Below are 17117 nucleotides of genomic sequence, written 5' to 3' on the forward strand. Positions count from 1 at the left end.
CACAGTCTTCATTGGGCTTCCTTGGCCTTCAGTGTAATTAGGAAGTCTCATTAGGAAATAATTAATCTTATTATTCTATTATTTACCTTAGTTACTATTGATACCCCTTCACACTATATACAGTCATAATCATAAATCTTAGCAGTCATATACGTAGTCATAAGGCAGTCTCATATATAGCCATAGGACCCCATATATACCTGTGGAGCGCATCGTCACACGTTGGAGACAGACGGACAGATTTCCGAGGGAGGTAGCCCTAGAAGGCTGACGCACTAATACGTTGAGCTTGAATCCTCGTCTGTGGCTGTCGTTGCGTGCTGTTGCTGCGAAAGTCCTTGACTTTCGCAGCTGAGAGCGCGGCTATAAGCCCCGCATCGCTCCTTCTTCAACCTTGTCCTTTTTTTTTGCCGCTTTCTTTCCTTCTCTTCCTGATCCTTTTCTCCCCACTCCCCTTACCCTGTGCAGTGCTGTTGAGGTGTCCTCCTTTGAGAGACAGTTACGGCACTGCACTTCTCTCTTCCTTTCTTCTAAAAATCACTACACACACACACACACACACACACACACGTCTCAGTGTAGCACCATTCGCCAACCTGTTTGACCTTTCGCGTTGGTCTGGCACGATAAAAGGACTGACAACTGGCCAGAATGTGTCGCGAGACGTCGGTGGAAATTAAGCGACCACGATTTATAGTGATAGAATCGAGCACCATGTTCGCGATTTAAGTAGGAATTATAATTTTAAATTGGCAAAGAAAGTCTCAAAAACCAGGTAGTGGCGCTACCTGGCGGTGAAGTCTCGGTACTTCGGATGGAGTATATGAGATTACTGTACGTGAGTCGGCTTTTATTACGTACAGCATACTTATTGCTTAAAATTGAAGTTCGTATATTATACGGCTTTTGCGCTTTATTCTATGCACATTACGAAGTAAAGAAGTGCACGCTAGCGAGCGACGCTCCCTTCGTGGTAACGAGCGAAGCGGTAGACGGAGCACAGCAGTTGCGTGCATCGCGGCGCACATGAGGGTTGCTGTGCGCGCGCGAGTTTGCGAGTTTGCACGCCGTGTCCTGCGACCTCAGTGAGATGGAAGATGCCATCGATGAATTCGCCATGAATGGATGTCAGCACTGCGAGCCCTGTTGGCACATACTGCCACTTAGCTTAGCTGGCTAAGAAAGAAAGCCTGGTGCATGCAGCTAGCAAAACCATGACCTTTGAGATCAGCGTATGTTATTTGGAGGGAGAAGTCGCTGGGGCGTAGGTTCGGACGCTACCTATTACTGTAGAAATAACTCAATGTTTCATAAAACATGACCCGCAGGAACATCGGCTTGATAAGCAAAATATTGCTTTTCTACAGCTAGAGCCGCATTTGTCGTCCGCTTCCCACCAGTGCCGGCGCATAATCGCTACCGCGCTCACCTGTCACTCTTTCCAGCACGCACACACACACACACACACACACACACACACACACACACACACACACACACACACACACATATATATATATATATATATATACATATATATATATATATATATATATATATATATATATATATCCATTTGTTAAGCTAACACGAACAAAGTTACATGCTTACCATTTGTACAGTGAACATCGCCACCGCGATGAACCGTATTGCTCGGTTGAACCTCAGTTCCAGGTACTGCGGGGAATGTAATGACAGTTGTAAAGAATGTCAGAGCAACACCAGGCTAAATAACTCTGGTTGGGTCACATTGTTGCATCAAGAAATTTTGTTGGGTCGAAAGGAGGCCATGTTTGTCAAGTTTATTTTGCGCATTTATATGCCACGTCCCTATCGCGTGTCCCTGAATGACTGCAAAGGTTGCTTACCAATAGCTGACAACAGTCCACTACACTGCATTTCTGCAGTGTAGGTAAACATTGTGTTAGATATAAATTATAATCGAGCAGTAAATTTCGGTTCAGCCTGGCATACAATAAACTACAAATATTCGGCGTCCTTTGCAAACGTTTGGCCCCATGGTCTTCATTTTGTGGTTCGCAATCCATTTACAAGCATATCGGGATACTAATGTTGGGATGAGATCTGTGAACTGCTTCGTTTGTATGGACACGCATGTCGTTCTGTGCAGCGGTATACAAAGCAAGCTCTGTACGCTACTACTACTGCCATAAAATGCTAATTATGCTAATGCCATAAAATCGTAAAGCTAGATTAAACGGTTGACGTTACTGCTCTTACACCCCCCCTAAATTATTAGCAGAGCATTCTTAATTATGTTTGCAGCCATATATGCTGCAAACTAACAGCCCTCTACGCTATGAAACACCAATAGCTTCGTGTCATGAGGCAGAAATGAATATCTAAACAATTTTTCGCTCCGATTATTGCGGAAAAAAGCCTAAATTTGAATATGTCGTCACACAAATCGCAGTATGCACACGAATCACAGGTAGGTTGTGAAAGTGTTAATGGCACGCACTGCTAACTAAAAATATCGCTCTATCGGGAAAATAAAAAGCTTAGCAGATCGGAAGGCAACATCGCGAATTACTCTGCTGTTAAACTTCCTCCTGCCTTTTCAATTTCTTACTATTATGGGTGCGTGTTTTCGTGTGCGCGTGCTGGTTTGTTATCGCGCGTGCGTGTGTGTTTGTGTGCACTTATTTACGCAGCTACGCATTTCTCGAGCTGAAGTGCTTCATAAGGTATCGAAGAAGTCAGGTTGTTATATCACTTTTTAAACGTTCGCTTTCCCATGTTATCTTTCTTAGCTTATCTATAGTTATCATATCTTATCATATTTATCTCAGACCAGACATCCGTCGCACGTCATCGTCTTTCTTCTATTTCTGTTGTAAGAAAAGATGTTGTATACCAGCACCACGTGGCGACTAAGAAAAAGTAGCACTTCAATATGAGAAAAAGGTAGTGGTCCGCCGTTCTCGCTACAGCCAGAGTTGAAGCCTGCACAGTGACTCACCTCGTAGGCGGTGCACACTCCGAGGTTGTAGAAGACGGGCATGTACAGGTGCGCCGTGACCGGAATCACGAGAAAGTACGAAATGAACACCAGGAAATACATGGTGCCGTCGTTGTAGATCTCGGATGCGTTGCCGAGCAGATAGGCCGCAGATATGAAGCTCGCCATAAGCGACGTTCCAACGGGAACAGTTGGCAGGTTTCTGCCGCCGGTCAACATGTCCTGCAGAGACTGGCTGCCTCCAGAGCCACCGGCGAAAGCCTGGTACAGACCGATTCCGCCCGAGCCCAGTAGAGCGCAAACGAACACGGCGTAATCGTAGGACGTGAATCTAGCCACCAGCTCGGCCGACGTACTAAGGGTCACGTTGTCCATGGCGTCTTTTTTCTTTCTTCAGTTGCAGAACGCCGTTCGACTGTAAATTTCTTTGAGCGAATTGGGGGTCGACGAGCTGTTATACCTTCGAATTCTGTTCTGGGACCTGCAACAAAGGAACCCAACAAGCAGCAAAGCGTTAAACCCGTGTGAGCAATCGACAACACTGAACTTTTCTTCATAGGACTGAATAAGACATCGTCCCTGGAGAGACTGCCAAAATTTAAGCGTCAAGCACCATTCTAATCAAAGTTTAGAGAGATTTCAGAAACTTATTACTGTCAATGCTTCTCGCCTATTGCTTTTTGGTAAGTGAAATCAACCTCAACTCGCCTTGGAAGTAACGTACGGCAGTCGTTTAGTGAAGGGTAAAAATCGCCAAAGATGCCTCCGGGACATATAATAATAATAATAATAATAATAATAATAATAATAATAATAATAATAATAATAATAATAATAATAATAATAATAATAATAATAATAATAATAATAATAATAATAATAATAATAATAATAATAATAATAATCGTCAGCCCATTTTACTTCCACTGCAGGACGAAGGCCTCTCCCTGCGATCTCCAATTACCCATGTCCAGCGCCAACCGATTCTGGCACCCAATCCGTAACTCTAATGGTCCACCGGTTATCTAACCTACGCATGACATGGTCTGCCCAGCTCCATTTATTTCTCTTAATGTCAAGTAGAGTATCGGCTATCACTGTTTGCTCTCTGATCCACACCGCTCTCTTCCTGTCTCTTAACGTTACGCCTAACATTATTCATTCCATCGCTCTTTGCGCGGTCCTTAACTTGTTCTCGAGCTTCTTTGTCAGTCTCCAAGTTCCTGCCCCATATGTCAGCACCGGTAGCATGCATTGATGTACACTGTTATTTTTAATGATAATAATAAGCTTCCAGTCAGGATCTGACAACGTCTGCCGCATGCGGTCCAATCCATTTTTGTTTCTCTGTAAGTTTCCTTCTCATGATCAGGGTCCCCTGTGAGTAATTGAACTAGGTAAACGTACTCCTTTACGGGCTCTATAGAGGCTGACTGGCGATCCTGAACTCTTGTTCCCTTGCCTGGCTATTGCTCATTATCTTTGTCTTTTGCATATTAATCTTCAACCCCACTCTTATATTCTCTATGTTAATGTCCTCAACCATTTGTTCTAACTCGTCCCCAGTGTTGCTGAACAGTACAATGCCATCTGCGAATCGAAGGTTGTTGGGATATTCGCCGTTGATCCTTACTCCTAAGCCTTCCCAGTTTAATAGCTCGAATACTTCTTCCAAGCACGCAGTGAATAGCATTGAAGAGAGTGTGTCTCCTTGTCTGACCCATTTCTTTATAGGTATCTTCCTACTTTTCTTGGGGATAGTTAAGGTAGCTGTGGAATCTCTGTAGATACTTTCCAAGATATTTAGGTAAGTTTTTACGTTATGATTACGTAAGTGATTACTTTATGCTTCTATGACTTCTGGTATCTCTACTGATTCAAATGCCTTTTCGTAATCTGTGAAAGCCACATAAAGAGGCTTATTGCACTCTGCGGATTCCTCAATTACATGATTGATGACATGGATGTGATCCATTGTAGAGTATCCCTTCCTGAAACCAGCATCTTCATTTGGTTGACAGAAGTCCAGTGTTGCCCTTATTCTATTGGAGATTATCTTGGTGAATACTTTATATAATACTGGAAGCTAATTGGGGTATAATTTTTCAATTCATTAACGTCTCCCTTTTTGTGGATTAGTATAATGGTGGCATCCTTCCAGTTCTCTGGGACCCTTGAAGTCGATAGACTGTTCGTATAAAGGGCCGCTAGTTTTTCAAGCATTATGTCTCCACCATCTTTGATTAAATCGACTGGTAGTGCATCTTCTCCTGTCGCTTTTCCCCGTTTCACTTCTTGCAAGGCCCTTGTAACTTCATCGCTAGTTATAGAAGGAGCCTCTGTAGCCTGTTCATTACTACTTCGAATGGAGGTATCATGGCTGCTTTGGGTACTGTACAGGTCAGTATAGAATTCTTCCGCTGCTTTTACTATATCTTCGAGATTGCTGATCATATTACCTTGCTTATCTCTCAGTGCATAAGTCGTGTTTTGTCCCACGCAAATTTTCTTTCTCACTGATTTCATGCTGTGTCCATATTTTACTGCTTCCTCAGTCTTTCTCAGTTTATAATTTCGAATATCCCCTATTTTCTCCTTGTTGATTAGTTTTCACAGTTCTGAGATTTCTGTATGATCTCTTGAGTTGGACACTTTCATTCTTTGTCGTTTCTTTACTAGGTCCATAATTTTTGCCGCTGACAGCGGCAAAAGTTATGAACGCTATAGACAGTCTCTTGGCTACGCTGCAGTAACTTATACCTCTGCCCGCGAAGATGACTGTGCTGTGCTGTGAAGTGTACACGTACGCATTACACAGAAACATTGTGCTGTGCAGCCCTCATAATATTCACCATACCACCGCCATCCTTCCTCTTCACATCCTATCTCTGTTATTCCCCAAACCCCTTCCCCAGCGTGGAGTAGCAGCCTAAAGGCATTTAACTCAGGCCGACCTCTCCACCTTTCAGCCATTAAATATTATCTCTTTCTCTCTCTTTGTTACTTGGGAGAGCTTGCCTACTGGTTGCCTTGTTGCCTTACCTCCCACTTCAATTGCTGCCTCTGAAGCCAGCCTCGTTACGGTTTCATTCATTATCTCTATGTCATCATCATCATTTCTCTGTTCTAAGGATGCATATTTGTTTGCAAGTGCCAAACTGAATTAGTCTGCTTTTACCCTTACTGTGTCTACGTAAGCCTGTTTCTTCTTGACCAATTTTGCTCTTTCTCTTTTGAAATTGAGGTGAATCCTAGCCCTCACTAACCTATGATCACTGCACTTTACCCTGCCTAACACTTCTACATCCTGCACTATGCTGGGATCGGCAGAAAGTATGAAATCAATTTTATTTCTTGTTTCACCATTAGGGCTTTTCCAGGTCCACTTTCTGTCGCTACGCTACCTGAAGAAGGTGTTCATTATTCGCAGCTTATTTCTTTCCGTGAATTCTACCAACATCTCTCCTAGAGTGTTCTTAGAATGCACGTCGTAATTGCCAATTGCTTGGTCACCAGCCTGCTTTTCTCCCACCTTTGCATTGATGTCGCCCATGACTACAGTATACTGAGTTCGCACTTTTCGCAACGCTAATTCAACATCTTCATAAAACTGTTATATTTCTTAATCATCGTGACTGGAGTTTGGAGCATAGGTTTGTACTTCCTTTATTCTATACTTCCTATTCAGCTTTATTAGACATATAAAGTTACTGCCAGCTAATACTTGCACGTTTCAAGTCGTTCCTAAACGCCTTCTGACAGGCGATTAGTTTCATAAGTTGTAGCATGTCTTCTTAGCACATGTTCATCATAAAAGCTTGTGCCGTCCGGAACATTATCTTTCGCGATACCCCAGCCATGATACCCTTTATTACAGCGAAGCTGTTTATCTGACGGACCTGTATGAACGAGCCGTATGCGTGGTCTCGTAGTAGGCAGGTCTCGTAGGGGGTAGTAGTGGGGGAGGGGGGGGGGAGGCTATCTGGGCTGGCTAACGTCCGTGAAGCGATCAAAAAAAAAAGATGTCTGCGCTGCGTGGTCTCGTAGGGGAGTATCTGGGTTGGCTAACGTCCGAAAAGTGAACAAAAAAGATAGCGAACGATAGTACGGTGCAGAAGGGAAAAGGGACACGAGATTTCACAGCGCGCCGCACCTGCGCAGTGGGGAAGTGCGCCCGCTCAGGCCGTCGTTGCTGCCGGCTGAGTTCTGCTGTCGTCTGCCCTCAGTACAACGGCGCGGCAGTTGTGGCGGGAAAACACGGAAATGTGCGCCGCGGTAGCCGCCGAGGTGTGCAACAACCAGATCGTGCATTGCAGAGGTATAGACCACTGCAACAGTTGTAACTCGAGCAAAAAAAAAATGGGGAAAATGGGAAGACCATGCATTGTGCGCAGAGCCGAAGAACAAGCCGTGATCACCATCGTTTCGAAATAAGATAAATAAAAATTATATATAGATGCATACTTGTGGGTGAATGTACGATTTATAATGGGAACCTAATCATTTCTCTAGCTCAGCTGTCTTTTCCTTATTTCTGCGTACATCTTTGGAGAGTCGGCATGGTTCGTGGCGCGAATGCAAGTTGACGTCCCCGTGCCTCTGCCGGGAATGGCGACTTCAGCGGCGGCTGCGTCTAGGAAGCGGACCGGCCTCCAGAGCGACACCGACGGCGATGACACCAGCGTCTACTCGCTCAGCAGTGAGGACTTCTCCGATGACGCCTTCGAGCTTGTGCGGAGCCGCAAGGGGAAACGAAGACACACCACCAGGGCATCCATGTCTTCGAGCACGCCAACGGTAGGACCAACTCAGAATACCGCAGTCAGTACGATTCTATTTGTACCAGAACTCGCTACCAACAACCTGAGGCGACTCAACAGACAGTCCGTATCGGTGCAACTTGAAGCGGTGGCGCCAAATCAGATAGCAGACGTTAGAGTCAACACACGAAAAAATGTGTTGGCTATCGACGTCACACATGAGACTGCGCTGAGAAATTTGACTACAGTTACAGAACTAGGTGGCGTTAAGCTCCGCTCGTACATCCACCAGAACAGTGGTTCAACTACTGGTGTCATCTACGATGTGGACGTCTCCATCTCCAGCGCCGACTTGCCGATCCTAGTGAAGCCTGCCGTTGATGGCGTCGCCATAACACATGTGTATCGCCTCGGCACATCCCGCTGTGTGAAAATTATATTGAAGGGCGAGACTGTCCCTTCACACGTCAAGGTGGGCCACTTTAGACACCCTGTGCGACCATTCATCCCAAGGCCACTGCAATGCCGCAACTGTATGAGGCTGGGACACGTGAGTGCCGTGTGCGAGAACACGAGAGTTTGCTCACGCTGCAGCGAGCCCCACGCTGCAGACTCTTGTGCAGCCACCGTTCTCAAATGCACCAATTGCCTTGGGTCCCATGATGCTTCCTCGAAGGACTGCCCCAAAATTAAGAAGGCGATCTTGAAGCAGATGGCGAGAGACCATTCGTCTCGTCGGGAAGCTGTTGCGGCCGTTAGAAAGCGACGTTCCCGACGCAGCCGGACTTCAAAGAACGCTGATACCTCTATGAAGAGTACGCCCCATCCGACATCACCTGTTCCTCTGCCCCGTAGGCCTGGGGCAATCCAATCTAAATCGGACAAGGCCATGGCGGAGAACAATACAACTTGGTCCTCACTACTAAAGCAACAGTCAAAGCCAGAACAACAGCGGAAGTCACAACCGAAGCCACAGCTGATGCCGCAGCCGATGCCACAGTCGGTGGTACGGCCGATGCCACAGCCGGAGGAGATGCCACAGCCGGAGGCGATACAGCAGCCGATGCCACAACCGGAGGCGATGCCGCAGCTGATGCCACAACCAGAGCCGGAGCCACGTCAAGTGATACAGCTGCGCACGGCTGTAGAGCGAACAGCGCGAGTTCCTGAGAAATAGCCTGAAGAAGACCGGCAAGTCATTATGATGCTCCGGTCTCTGATGAATACCCTTCGAATACTCTTAAATAACCTGCACACTCCGTCAGCGCGAAGTGCAATGCAAGTGCTAGATGCTCTCAATTCAGTACTTGCAACTCTTGAGTAAGCATCATGGCTCACCCGCATCATTATATTCGCACTGAAGTCAGAACGGCTGGGGTTTAGCTTAAAAATATACTGCCACGCACTGCAACGTACTGCTGACGCCCACCGGATCCTTGGTCTTCACTGGTACCTTCAACGTGCATCACCAGCTAAGAACGTATCGACGGAGCACTTGCTTTGACTTGACTGATTTCCAAGCACTTTGCTACGTGCACAGACAGTGTTCCCTCTATCCCGCTTTCCTCTTCCTGTTCCCCCCTTTCCCTTCCCCCAGTGTAGGGTAGCAAACCGGACGCTCGTCTGGTTGACCTTCCTGCCTTTCCTCTCTTTGCTATCTCTCTCTAATCACTTATATAGCTTGGCTGACTGACCCGCCACCATATGAATGATTCGGCCCGATTTTTTTTTAAATTTTACTTTCATACCCACAGCGCCATTTAGGCATAACATAGGGGAGGGGGGTACACAGAGCAATGTGAACAACCTATCGCATTTTTGTATTCAACATCGGTACAATATGAAGCACAATCAATATCTCTAAGGAACAAAAATAAATTATGGGGTTTTACGCGCCAGAACCACGGTTTCATTATGAGGCGCGTCATAGTGGGAGACTCCGGAATAATTTGGAGCACCAGGGGTCCTTTTTTACGTACAGCTATATCTAAGTGCACGGGTGTTTTCGCATTTCGCCCCCACTGAAATGCGGCCGCCGTGGCAGGGATTCAGTCCCGCGACCTCGTGCAACAAATAAAAGTAGTTAATCAAGATTTCAATGCGCATTACTAACATAAAATAAACTAAGCCCTTACACTGATTCTGCATTTACACTGATTACTGCCTTTACAGTGATGCCAAATGACACTGCAGGCCGCGCATCACAGTCCATGGAGAGCTGACCAGAAGGACCCCACTTACCTTCTGTGTTCCAGCTGAGCTCCTCCGTTAGCCGCGCAGATCGCTGTGACAGCGACAACAATCTCGTTTCGTTTGTTATTCACCGTGTTGATGGCAGCGCACAGGCGCCGAAGCGCATCGCATGCAGATTAACGCGCCCCGTGCAAAGCCACGCGCACAAGTGTGCGTTACACGGCCGCAGCTTCCGGTGCCGTAACACCACTGCGCCAATTTCCATGAACCTGACTCGCAATGGCGACAATCGGCAACCTTGACTCACTCGTATCGGTCGATCATGAGCCCATAACGCGGAGTGACAAATGTATGCGTGGCGTACGTACACCGTTGCATGCGCCTATATATGTGAGCTTCACTTCAGGCGTAAAGAGGTGTGTACCATCACTTCCGCTTTGATCCACGCAAACAGACAACAAAGAGTCACGTGACCCCTGTGTGCTTCTGGTATAGGCAACCTTGACGCCAAAGGAGATGCGAGTCGTAGACGCCCCTCGGCTTTGAGCAATGTGCAAAGCGATGCAACTGCTTTGTTGGGCTGTATTCATGCGATGCGCTTAACCTCGCACAAGGGCATAACGGGATCCACTTCTAAACGCATACCCCAACGCTAATACCACGTATAAAACGATGCCCTCACCCCATTAATACGTCATATGCAACTGCTGAAGTACAAACAATGCGCCGTGGACGCCATACCTATTGCAGAAATCCTTTCTGGTGCTGGCGTCACGACACCCTTACTGTGCAACGCGAATCATGCCAGCATTTGGGGCAGAGAGCTGGGCTGGTTTGAATTTTTACATTTAGTGCATTTCCAGCGCTTGGTGTAAAAGGAAAGTGCTAGGAGAAGAAACGGCGATAGGACAGGGTGAACAGGGACCAGCGTCCTTCCTGTCCTGCCGTCTTTTTCTTCTCCTAACATTTCCTGCTTTTCCATGATGATGTGCATGATGTGCATGATATGCACATCATGCCTGGCAGTGGAGCGAAACAACACATCGAAGGGTGCATGATGGTGACAAACCTGTGTCATTCACGACTGCACCAAATAAGCAAGTCTTCGAAGCCGTAGCCTGGATTTACCTGGCTCATTATTGGTGGCCTGCCTCCAAAGTTGCAAAGAGCCTCCAATGTGACTAATCTCCAAATACTTCTTGGGTTAGTTCTCACGCTGAACCATTTCGGATTCGATTCTATTCACTACGTGCAAACTTTCGGCAAAAGCATTGGAGCACCAGTCGCTCCTACGTATGCCAAGATTTTCATGGGACAGGCTGAAGCAAAGCTAATAAAATAATACCCTTTAAAACCCCACACCTATCTCTGTCGCAATGACGACATATTTATAATATGGGAACACGGCGCAAGCACATTAACCGACCTAAATAGCCATTTCAACCGCTTTCACCTGAGTATTAGGTTTACTGCTCACCACCCTTCTAGCCAAATAAACTTTCTCGACACGACGGTCTACATAAAAGATAGAAAACTGAGAACGACCCTTTACCGGAAGCCAACGGATAGCCAGCAGTACTTAGACTACACCAGTAATCGCCCGCGACACTGCAAGCGAGGAATTTTTGTCGGACAAGCGAAACGAATAATGATCTGTAGCGAAGACAACGATTATATCCACCACAACATCAATGGCATTAAACTTACGCTTGCGGAATGAAACTATCCACACATTCCTCTCAGCCGCGCTTATGACGTCGTGTCAAGATTAGAGATGCAGTCCGAATCAGCAAAGAAACAACCTACACCAGAATTTGAGAGACGGCCAACCTTGATAATAAGATATTCTAATGACCTCCCGAACATAAACAGCCTCCTACGAAAATACCACCCAATATTATCATGTAACGAGCGTCTGAAAAAAGCATTCCCGGACACACCAAGGGTTACCTAACGCCGCAACAGAAAATTTAAAGACACGTTTCTGCATGCAAAAGTCAGCCAACATCATTCACTCGTAATAAAAGCATGTTTTCGCCCTAGGTGCAAAACTTGCAAGCACCTTCAAAGTAACGTTAAAATTAAAAGCACCGCAAATAGCTATACAGACGAACTGAAAACTAGCTTCACTTGCACTAGTTCCGATGTAATTTATATGGTTGAATGTTCTTTCTGTAGGAAACAATATATCGACGAAACAGGACAATCCGTGAAAGTGATTTTAAATAGACATCGCGCGGACGCAGCTAAAAAACTTCCCAAAGCTGTCGCCGAGCTTTTCAACCAGCCAGGTCATAACTTTGATGAACCTAAACTCTACATAATACAGCGAAATTTCCGTTCTGCGCGAGACGGAAAATACTGAGAATCATATACCTCATCCATAATTTCAGGACATTGCAACCAATGGCAACGAATGTTTCAAAGGGAGCTTTAGAATCTATTGGCTGTGATAAATTTAGGGAACAGCACTCATTTTTCATTGTGCTGCTTAGTTCTTTCGTTATTAGGTTGTCAATAATATTACAAGCTCCCTTTTCTTTCCCTCATTCCTTTCGTTCTTTATATATATATATATATATATATATATATATATATATATATATAAAGAACGAAAGGAATATATATATATATATATATATATATATATATATTTTTAAGTGTACAATTTTCTGCCGCTACTTTTATTCTCTCTTTCACAGAGACGATAGTTCACTGACCTCCAGCATGGCAGATGCCCCCCTCCCACCTTCTTGTCGTCCAGGCCCCTTCCACGAAAAGACAACCGGCTGACACACGGCGCTGCCTCTCATTCCTCCACCGACGTTCGGTAACACATCTGTCTTTTTTAATTCTACACCCTCACTGCCAAAACACCCTTTGTCATTGCAACGCCCACCCGCCTTACCCTCTCCCACCTTTAGAAGAACCCTACCTATATATACTGTACCGAGGAGAGCATATGTCGCCTTGAAGAAGACAAGACCACTTGTCGAATCGCTGGCTCTTGCTTTCATCTTGTTTCCGTTTTGCTCATCGTCTTAATTTTCATCTCCCCCATTCCCCATGTTTTCCCTACTTTGAAGGATTGCACAGAATATAGCAAACTGAAGTGATTCATTTAGCTCTGAACTCGTTTCTCGCTTTGAAAACCATGATCTTGTTTTTGTTTACTGCCTTTTTCTGAAATAATTGCTCTCACGCACCACGGGAGGATGGCCTAGAAGCCGTATGGCAAAGCGTTGTTCGTTACAGGGGCCAGTTGAAGAAGACTAATGCATAATTTGAAGTAAGAATGACAAAAAATAAGCATTTGATAAGCATTTGAAAGGATATTTATATGCTAATATTAAATTATACGATGTTAGATCAAACTCCTGTTTAGGTAAATAAAGAAAAGTTATGGCTTTATCTTCTCTGGAATGTGCGCAAGTTCCTTTCTGTATGCTATTTTAAAACATTTCATTCAGACCGCATGGTGCATCTTGTATATACGGCTACTCACTCAGTGGTCCGGAGGTGGTTTTAATTCGTTAGCATTCTTGTGGTACTACGCGCACTTTTGGCGGGATCTATATCTATCTAGCTATGTTTGTATCTAACCGTTTTCCCGCCTACCTGGGTCCCTGTGTAGTTCAGTGGTCGAATGGTTAGCGCACCGGGCTGCTGTGCTGAGGTAACAGGGTTCGAAACCAACAATCGGATCAACTTGGGTCACTGAGCATGTGCCAATGTGTACATACCTGTCTCTCTTCAACGAAGCTTTTTCACGCGACATGGGTCGCTGTAGATTCGGGACTGGGTAAGCACCACTCTTCGAGGAAACTCTTTGACGGCGACTTAGACCACTGGATATGTGCCATTTGTTCTGGGCCGGTATTAAATGAACCTTTTTGATGTCAATTTGGGCCACTGGGAGTGTGCCAGAAGGCGTGTGCCACTCTTCCACCAACGTCATTGACGTTGGTTGAATCACTGGGAATGTGTCGCCCCAGAGTGTCCAAAAAGATCCCCCAAAATTATTCGATGCTGTAGAGAATTGAGCCACGTCACAAATGTTCCTCGAGAACAGCAATCCGACGCATTCGCGCGCCACAAATGTACTGGGTATGCGCGCCGCTTTTCAATGAACGCTTTTCATGCCAACTCGATCTTTACCGAGATGTGTCATGAATGCACTGGCTATGTGCCGCACTTCAATGAACGTCTCGCCAACTTGGGTGACTGAGTATGTGCGGCTGAGTACGCAACAAGTGAGGGAACAATTACCAGCGTTCGCAAGGATTGGCGCGGCAGGCCTCTCGTCTCGGAGGCCACGCGCGGATGTCTCGGCAGCGCCACTAGATGGCGAAGCGTGTCCAGAAAAAAGCGCGAGAGTTATCGCATGGTTGTCGCCCGGTTATCGCATGGCGCGTTTCTCAGCGTTCGCAAGCCCTGGTGCGTCATGCATTTCGAAATTGACGTGGGGGCTTCGCGGCGGCGGCGCTAGATGGCGCCTAGCGTTCTTAGAGAAGAGCAAAAGTGGAGTCCCACTGCAGTACACGCCTGACACATAACTCGTTTAGGCGGCAGCAATATTGTGTACTGTGTGTCGCAATATTGTGTATTAATTCAATGCTAACGCATTACCGTCGACAGTCGGTGTTTTCGGTCAACCTCAGAAGGAGCACTTTAGCGTTACGAGAGTCGCTAAAATTTGTTTAATATATAAAATCTACGTATAAGGAATCCGACAGGCAAGTTTCAGGTTCCAAAGTGCTCTCGTTAATTTTCTGAAACGAATCAAAGAGAGAGAGTGAGAGCAAGGAGGGGAAAGGTGGGGAGGTCAACCAGACGAGCAGTCGGTTGGCTACCCTACGCTGGGGGCAGGTGAAAGGGGAATAGGAAGAGGAAAAGAGGGAGAGAGATACTCCTGTGGGTGCGAGGAAAGCATCGAGCACCTATGTGTACCTGCCCTCGATACGACCTACAACGCCTCTCTCTGAGAGCTACTTTAAACAGATTGGACTCAAGACCATTCTCCGAGTCAAAGGTACTCGGACCTTGGCCACACCCGTCACTGGCACGAAAAGCGATTCGTGCACTAGTACACTACTTGAAGTGCACCGGCTAAAGAGACCGTTTATAGTGTCCCTGTGCATCCTCCCACGAATCAAAACTCTCGCTATAGCGACATACATAATTTATGTGAGGAGTGTGCGGCCTACGAGCCAGATATGGGTGCAATGGCATGCTACAAGTTTTCCAAGTGCGTCAAAGTACATTTAGCGCCAATTCGGCGTAGCAGAGTCACCTAGGGGGTTCATTGCCCTCCTATCGTCAAGGTCGCACCGGCGCAGCAGTGTCGGAAGGTACCGAGGAGACTGAGCGTTCTGTCCAAGCCGCTCGACAAAGCAGCGCGCAACAAACTGCAGTACGACAGTCTTACCAACGAGCACAAGCGTCGAAGATTTATGATAACTCCTGTTAGGGAGTTTGGGCCTCACGTTTAGGCTTTCTTTTGTGTGTCATCAAGGTGAGGTTACCTTGTGGTCATTGTAATAAGTTTGCAGAAGTTGGGTAAATCAACCATATTTGCCGTTTCAGTTCAGTATTATCCCAGCAGTGTGAGCCGCGCGGCCATTTGAGATCTTTTAAATATAAAGTTTCTTTACGCTATTCTTGAAATCTACTGTTTTTGTAAGCGAATGTATAAGCCGTCGTTGATGAGTCGGCTTCTGTGTTAAAGGGTTTATGCTTTTCAGGCTCGATGAATCGTCTTCGTCTGAGGACTATTCACAACGTCTGCCACAACGTCTGCCACAACTGACGTCAAGCACGAAATTACAAAGTGACACCAACGAGATTTGAGCAGAAGTTCTTATCCCTGTCCATTTGCAGTGCTGAAATATCGAGCGCTTGGCTTCTGCGAACCTTGCGACGTAGTATAAAAAAAACAATAAGCTGCTAGGCTTCGGCACGAGAGAAGTGCGCGCGCGATCGTGACTTAAAGGTTAATAAAGAAACGAAATCATGGCCTAATGGTTAGAGCATCGGTCTGCTGTGCTGGAAGCTGGAGGTTTGTTTCCACCGTCGGTAACGCATTCTTCTTTATTGAGGAGGTCCGAAACGAGGTGAGACAGGAACCTACCTACATATACCTGCCGCAATGCGCCTGGAACCAAGCAAAGAATAATTTGCTCTAAAACTGTGGCGTTGACAGCGACTGCATGCTGTGCCGCATGCAGTGACTGCATGCGTCGAAGCTTTCAACGTTGTTTTCCACCAGCTGCCGCATCTTCTATTATGGGTGTGCGCCATGTTTAAGGTTCATTATCCTCATTGTCATCTACGCCTCATTTGTGCCGTCGACGCTGTATTTGCACTATTCGCCCGTCGCTATAGCGTTTGCGCTTTAGCGCAGCCGTTAGGGCGTCCGACCCCCCATCGCGGCAGAGACAAAAGTGCTCGAATCCCAATGGTGGCGGCTTCCAGCAAAATTTTTTTCTTTTGCGCCCAAGAGCGAAGGTGAAGCTGGAGACGACGAAGCTGTTTGACGATGACTGAATAACGTTGATGACGACGAGGTTGTCGTCAGTGTAATAGGGGGAACGGATGGACGGACAACCGGACGGACGGACGGACAAGGGAAACCCAGTTTCGAGCACTTACTGCTGCAGAGGTAATGTTTAATAGATGGGAAAGCCATGGCGCCTTACACAGAGTGATGTGCGAATTCTGCGAAGCAATTTATCAGATTTTATCAGAACTGTCTTAGGGACAGCGAACTCCGGCAGTGCGATATCCGGTACGTGTCTGTGGTGTTTGCTAACATGCGGTATATGCGGAAGAGAAGTTTTTTTTGGTGAATCTCGTCGATACAATGGTCCATGTGCGTTCTTTGGAATTTCTGTTACTTCAGATGATTGGGGTATGACACATAAAATGGCCTGTTATCACACATATTTACAGACGCACACGAGCGCTCAGTATAGCATTCACGCGTATTTAGAGTTAGATCCGAAGTGCTCGCTTTCAACGCGAAGGTGTTATCTGCCGGGCTGCAGCAAACATCTGTCCTATGCACGTCACGCGATCATCACGCCGATCCGCGATATGGCGATACTTTGCCGTTTTGTGCCTACCGAATGGTTAAGAAAGCACGTAGTAAAAGATAGAAAGGTTAGCTTTGTTAAAGGAAT

General features: G+C 46.2%; 1 protein-coding gene across 2 annotated transcripts in view; it reads right to left on the reverse strand.

Moving 5' to 3' along the window:
- Positions 1-10061, reverse strand: part of LOC142572346 (sodium-coupled monocarboxylate transporter 1-like) — a 53682-nt gene extending 43621 nt beyond the window's left edge. The window contains exons 1-3 of one of the 2 annotated variants that reach the window (XM_075681392.1): positions 9985-10061; positions 2984-3464; positions 1612-1677 (exon numbers count right to left, since the gene is read on the reverse strand). In XM_075681392.1, the coding sequence (XP_075537507.1) occupies positions 1612-1677; positions 2984-3358 (441 nt within the window). In that variant the 5' untranslated portion in view covers positions 3359-3464; positions 9985-10061. Of the gene's footprint in view, positions 1-1611; positions 1678-2983; positions 3465-9878; positions 9935-9984 lie in introns of those variants that run through there. The other variant, XM_075681393.1, reaches the window with a different exon arrangement.
- Between the last annotated feature and the right edge of the window lie 7056 nt (positions 10062-17117).

This window comes from Dermacentor variabilis, chromosome 2 (genome assembly GCF_050947875.1).
Source record: "Dermacentor variabilis isolate Ectoservices chromosome 2, ASM5094787v1, whole genome shotgun sequence".
Classification (NCBI taxonomy): Eukaryota; Metazoa; Arthropoda; class Arachnida; order Ixodida; family Ixodidae; genus Dermacentor; species Dermacentor variabilis.